Consider the following 6,387-nt stretch of genomic DNA (forward strand, 5'->3'; position numbering starts at 1 on the left):
CCGTTCAGGACGCTGCTCGATTGGACTGGCTCAGGGCGCGGATCAACCCTGACCTCGGGCTGGCAGTGAAGGGGCAGGCGATGCAGGTGGTGCGAGCTGGTAGCCTGGCGGATGGCAGCCGGCGACCTGAGGGAAGCTCTGGATGCGTTGCAAGCCCCCTGCCGGCTGGTGGTATCGCCAGCAGAGCGTCGCACCTATGCAGACGACCACGTGGAGGCTGTGAACTTGACTAGGCCAATGGCGCAGCCTCCCTGCCCGGAGGATGTGGCGATGGCTTTGGAAGAAGTGCAAGAGGAGCACCCAAAAGTGCTGCAAGAAGTGCTGCAAGAGGTGGAGGTCACTCACTACTCAGGGGGTCCTTGCAGGGACACAAGGCTGTCGACTTGCCTCGTAGTAGGTGCAGAGGGCTGCGGGTGGACGCTGGTGAAGCGACTGGGTGATGCTGTGCGGCTTGCGCACTCCCTGCATAATAGTGAAGGGCGCCAGGGAGAGAGCCTGGAAGACCGGGCGAATGAGGCGGGTACCCTGAGCAGCCATGGAGGCCGTGTCAACGACATGGGGGTGGGCACTGAAGGACAGAGGCGTGCGGCTGTCTTTGCATTCTGGGGCTGCGCTCGCTGGTCGAGAGAGCAGCTGTTGGGGGAGATAGCAAGAGGCAACTGGGGGCTGTGCCGTGCAAGTCTACCACTGTTCGAGGCGCCCCCTGGCAACAGGCGCAGGTCCCTCAGTGGCCGGCTGGCCTTTGCTCCGGTCACAGAGATGAGTGCCGAGTACATCCGCACTGCCAGCGTGGAGATGGATGCCTATATGGCGGCAGCCGCACGCGTAGAGGCTGGGCTGCGGCAAGGGAGTGTGTAACGAACCTCCAGTTGGGCCAGTCACTGACAGGCTGATCACGCTTTAATCATGTGCCACGGGTCTGAGCACACACACTTGTGCGTGGCATCGGATCTTCATGCTACGGTTTTGTCTTTGCAGTTGGATTGTCAGGGCTATCCCTCCCTCCCTCCCTCTGTCTCTGTGTCTGTGTCTGTGTCTGTGTCTCTATCTATCTCTCTTGGGTACGTGTTGGTGAGATGGACTCAAGAAGCGCGGGGGGGGGGGGGGGGGCTTTATCTGAGCGATGGGAGGGGGCGCAGATTTGCATAGAGACGGATCAAACCCAGGGCTGCCGGGCGTGTCTGAGTCGAGGTACTACTTGTGCTCGATCCTGACTGCTGCCCTAGCCTTCCCGAGGGCAGTCGTGTTTACGGTCCCAATTCCCAGAGCTGACTGTGGAACACTATGCTCCATAAGTCCTGCACGACCCCGCCCCAGCAGCAATGTGTCGCGTGGGAGCGGCCGCCGCTGTCATGCTGGTAACAACGTATGTATCTGTAAAGCCTCCTCTGCCCGAGCAGAGGTGGCGACCTCACAGCGACACGTCATGTTGCTGGACCTTATGTGACGCGCTCCAATTCCATGAGCTGCCCATTTTTTTTCTGGACAGCTGCACAAGCCAGGGTCTAGGGCGGGCGCAGAGTAAAGCAACACAGCTTGTGACACTTGCAGCTGCTTCCATGTATATCTTCCCCTCGAGGCGTTGAGGGCTTTGACGTCATGAGCGTTGGGATGCACGGCACACCCAGCCATGCACGCAAGAGTGCTGGCAAGTAGCGATGAGTCCTTCTGTACCGTGTTTTTCAGCCATGCTGCATCCAGGCGCCACACCGCGATCGCCAGGCCCGAAGGGATGTATCGCTGGGCGACGAGGTGCAGGCTGTCGGTATCTCTTTCCACCCTGAGCGGTTGAATGCTACTGCTATCCCCTCCCGCCCAAGGAGCCCCGAGAAATGGCGTAGGTGCAGAGATGGTGCAGACGGCACACACGCTTCGGTTGAGACGCCGGAAACATCGCTGACAGAACTTCAATGGGGAGACAAAGCCTGGAAGCAACCCCCCCCCCCCCCCCCCCCCCTCTGCTATCTGTAAGCGGCACCTCACCATCTCATCAACCCAGCCCATTTCATGTCGTGCAGGAATATGTATAGCAGAAACTGGAATTTAGGAATTCCTTCGTCAATCGCACGTCAGAAAATGACAAGCAACTTCTTACATGTGGAAGAAATAAAGTGCGAGTAAAAGAATCCATTGCCCTGTACGATCTCCGCTGCTCCATTGGCACACCATAGACCCAAGTCTGTGCACTGGTGGCAGCCCCTCGAGGGGCCGTGCGCTGGTGCAGTGTGTGACCTCCATGATGATACCGGGAATTAGATCGAAGTGCAGGAACCAGCGAAAATGAACAGTGGTCTCAACATAAGGAGGCAGGCCGGGGAGAAATGGATACCTGGGGAGACAGGGGCACGCATATGTTGAAGGTAGCTCTGTGAAGCTGTTCCAAAGACCCTGAGTACAGGGAAACTCCAACGGGCAGGCCACCTTGTAAAGTGGGCTAACCGGTGGGCTGACTGAGGTCAGCTCAGTCGGCTGTCAGACATGTACTGTACGCGGGCCGTGAAACACGGCAGATGTACAGCAATGACATGAAACAAGGGGGTTTTATCAGGGGTTCAGGGCAAACCTGGCAGCCGAGTATCCTGCAGCACATGGTGCTGTACTCTACTTGAAATTTACTGTACTGCACAAGTACTGAAGTCTGTACTGCATGTGCACGAAGACACAATCGAAGACGGTACACTACCTACTGTAGTACAATACCTTGCTGCATATGTAACTTCTAGTGTATATCGCCATGTATGAGTTATGTATGATGTTTCCTGTACTGTATACGCGCAACGTGAGTACGCACTGCTGGCCAGCACTGTTCGCAGCTTGATGAGTGCATGAGCGTACGCGTACGCGTATGCGTACGTACTGGTATCTCCAATATACGCAATACAGAGGCAATAAGGCATGCTCTAAATTGCTGTTACGATCGGGACCGGGCCGTGTAAAAAGCCAAAGCCCGCGGAGACAGACCTGCTACCCTACCTCGGCCGTACGCGTACAGTACAAGCAATTGGCAGTTGGCAAACGGCAGTTGGCAACCATGTACTAAATACATGGCGCGGGCGCGGCTGGCGCGGCCCCAGAAGACGGCGGGTCATTTTTTTTCACCCCCTGGGAGGAAGGTCAAAAAACGGTCAAAGACGGAGGGTCATATTCGTATTACTCATCCTTACTTGAGGTACGCAATACTGTAATGACCGGTGTAAAATAAGCCCATGTGTACACATGTAACAATAAGCAGGTTCAAACCTGGAGGTCATCGGGTTGGGCTACCGGCCCTATAGGGTACCGTACGAGTATGTACGTACCTACGAGTACTTACCTGAATTTGTACCCTAAAACAACCTAGAGTTAACGTGGGGATACGTAACCTTATTTTCCGGCGACGCGATTTCGCGGCTGTCAATCGGCTGCAGGACACAGCCGTACAATGCACAGAGCGACAATAATTGACCAAGCCACCAGCAATGAGGCCCTACGAGTCGTAGTGACCCAACGCGTTTTAAATTCACCATCTGCACGCGCAGACGTGTCCACACGAACGCGCCAACTCCCAACTCCAGCCGCCATGCACACTTCCGTCGCGAGCGTCCGTCCGCCGACCCCACAGGGGAGGCTTCCCCGGTCGACAATTGTGCGCCACGGCCGATCTGCTGCTCTGCGCTGCAGGCCTGTAGTTGAAACACGAGCTGGCATCGAGCTCTATGGAACTCAGGGCTCGAGATCTCCACTTGTATGCCCCCTCAGCCTCCCCCCACCGCCACAGCTGTCCACACACAACTGACAAGCAGAAACACACAACTGATCTGTTCCTCGTCCTCCTCGTTCTCTTCCTCTTGCCGAATTAAGGCCCCTCACACACCTCGATGTCTACCAGACGACCCCTACCTGGGCATATGATCCTGCCGCCTGTGCCTCCAGTGATCCCAGTATGTCTTTGATTGCAGCTTCAAATTGCCGCCTATGAAATCACTGCAGGTCAACTGGTACCTCCATGAGCTTGGCTGCGAATTCGAGATGAGGGCTCCTCGGGATCCCTCGAACCCACACCCTTTCGGCCAAGTCCCCGCCCTGCGGGACAATGACACTGAGGTGTGGAAAACAAGCAATACGACTACCCGCCTTTTGGGCCGTGCGATTCACTGCGCGCCTCTGGTGTCCTGAGTTTAATTTGATCTCACTTGCCGCGACATCCTCACAGCTTGCTACTCCCCCCACCCCCGGCCCCCTTTTGCCCCTGGCCAGCGTCCATGTAGCCCTCTCCCTTTCTGATCGCCCCGATAAATCTCCGCCACACCACCAGTACTGGCCTTTGCCCCTCATTTGCCTGTACTCCCCTCCCATCCCCATGTGCCACCGCTCTTGCACCCCGTTCCTGCACACGCGGGTGCATATGACAGCTATGTCGGCTGTGGACGACTCGTTGTGTTTCCCCGCAGGTGTTTGAGTCAGGGGCCATCCTGGCCTACATAGCAGATGCCTATGGTGGTGTAGACACCCCACAGAAGCGAGCCCAAATTTTCCCTTGGCTGGTTTGGGCCAACTCCACCCTGGATCCTTGCCTGTTCGTCGAAACACCCGAGGGGAGAGTTGTGGACACAGGGGCACGGGGCGCTGCTGGACAGGTTTGGCCCCATATATGCTACAACGACTCCAGGAGAGCAGGTCACATGCACTGCACAAGTACCACTGTTCACATATGGCCGTCAAACTGTGATGCCCCTGTGACGGCACGGTCGTCTCTGTGTCAGGGTGCACCAGCTGTGCCCGATGGCACTGTGCATGCCCGCTGCTGTTTTCCTCATCCTGTTTGCCTTCCTCATGGACTAGGGATAGCCTTGGATCCATACGTCGAGCACGCAGGATCTTCCCCTGACTCTACCCGTCCTCTCGGAGACTGCCTCCACAGCTGACTGTACGGATAAGCATGCACCTCGTCTATCAAACGATGATCGTCATGGAATGTTGCTGGCAGGTCCGTGCGCTAGACCGTCTAGAAGCTATCCTCAGTGAAAAGGAGTGGCTGGTAGGCGGTGAATTCTCGGCAGCAGATGTCGCTGTGGGAGCCTACTTGCTGTACGTCCCGCAGGTAAGGCTTCGAGTCAATGAGCCTGCATGCCCGCCCCACTGAGTCACTACCTCATGGTCTACCTGTCCGGCCTTCCATGTCCTTCAACCACCCCGATCCACTCCGTTTCCTCTCCCACCCCCGATCCAGTCCGTATCTCCATCCCCATCCCACTCTTCGTTGCCCTTCCCTTCCCTTCCCTTCCCTCCCCTTCGCTCCCCGCTTCTCCGCTCTTTCCGGTCCTTTCCCTGGATCTGCCTCTAGGGAGGACGTATTGGCAGATGAAATGATGGAGGGTAGGGAGGAAATAGTCTGGAGCTATGGCCGGCTGTCAGTATTCCATTGTCATATTGTGATCACACAAAAGAGCCTCTCAGGAATATGTGGCCGTGCGTTCGTGCCCACGTGCTTGTCGTTGCAGTTCTTCCGGGACATCAATATGGGCAAGTGGCCTGCTGTGAGTCAGTACATGCTGAGGTGCGCCAGCCGGGAGGGGTATGCAGCAGCCTACAGTCAAGAGGCCCCATATCTCCAGGCCAAGTGCAAGGAGTTCATAGAGAAAGGGGCGACCGCCGAGTCTCCTCTCAAGCGTTTCAAGCTTTTCTGAGCCAATAGACTAGCTGCTGGAGTAGTACCATCTCTAGGAAGTCAAGCTCTCAGGCATTGAATCCTCGTGTTGCCAAAGCCACAACTGTCTTTCCTGATCCCTTCCCCATCAGTGCTACTGATTCGAGACGGCTTAAACTCTCAGATACGTCAGTCGTCACCCTCGGCCGGACTGTCTAATCACGGCAGTTGTGATGCCGAACGAGGATCAGAGATGGATGGCAGCAAATTCCTTCGTCGGAGATCAATGCACGCAACTAGTCTTGTCTCTGCTGAGATGATAATTAATTCGTGGTAGTTCATACCGGACGCACTCGTCCTCGTTCCGCTCATGTAAAGCTGCCTAGGATTGCGAGGAAGAGCAGAGTTGCGGTGAAAAATCAATCACCGCTCGCGGAGCTGACTTACAATTCCCCGGCGGTGGACCACAAGAGGCGGTGGACTACAATATTACCAGACACGAGCTCCAGACACGAGCTCGCATGGAACATGTGTGCGCTCTCCTGCTGAAAGTTATTTCAAATCCAACTCCATGTTGCAGGCCAAACATCGCGGCAGAAAGGTTCTGGACACGTACTGACTGCGGTAGGTGCTTTGATCTGTCATGATCACACTGCCAGGTGTGAGCCGTAGAATGATACAGTCTGTAGCACATAGTGCGCATGCAGAGCTGGTAGTAGTTGCAAGGATAAGCAGCATGGACAGAATTTTCCTTCACACCC

General features: G+C 56.0%; 1 protein-coding gene across 1 annotated transcript; it reads left to right on the forward strand.

Annotated features, from left to right (window-relative positions):
- The first annotated feature begins 3,421 nt into the window (after window positions 1–3,421).
- On the forward strand, window positions 3,422–5,914 carry LOC142354820 (uncharacterized). The gene is made up of 5 exons (XM_075407186.1): window positions 3,422–3,724; window positions 3,970–4,083; window positions 4,431–4,616; window positions 4,967–5,080; window positions 5,481–5,914. The coding sequence occupies exons 1-5, from the start codon at window positions 3,422–3,424 to the stop codon at window positions 5,664–5,666; spliced, it is 903 nt and encodes a 300-aa protein (XP_075263301.1). The 3' UTR covers window positions 5,667–5,914.
- The last annotated feature ends 473 nt before the right edge of the window (window positions 5,915–6,387 follow it).

This window comes from Convolutriloba macropyga, unplaced genomic scaffold, assembly GCF_964194025.1.
Source record: "Convolutriloba macropyga unplaced genomic scaffold, txConMacr16.3 SCAFFOLD_6143, whole genome shotgun sequence".
NCBI classification, from domain to species: domain Eukaryota; kingdom Metazoa; phylum Xenacoelomorpha; order Acoela; family Convolutidae; genus Convolutriloba; species Convolutriloba macropyga.

Excerpts from the sequence above, each read along its gene's own strand:
- LOC142354820 (XM_075407186.1), top strand. The coding sequence starts at position 3,422 with ATGCACAGAGCGACAATAATTGACCAAGCCACCAGCAATGAGGCCCTA. Across the intron at positions 4,084-4,430 it reads TGCGGGACAATGACACTGAG|GTGTTTGAGTCAGGGGCCAT; the intron begins GTGTGGAAAACA and ends GTTTCCCCGCAG. Across the intron at positions 4,617-4,966 it reads CACGGGGCGCTGCTGGACAG|GTCCGTGCGCTAGACCGTCT; the intron begins GTTTGGCCCCAT and ends TGTTGCTGGCAG.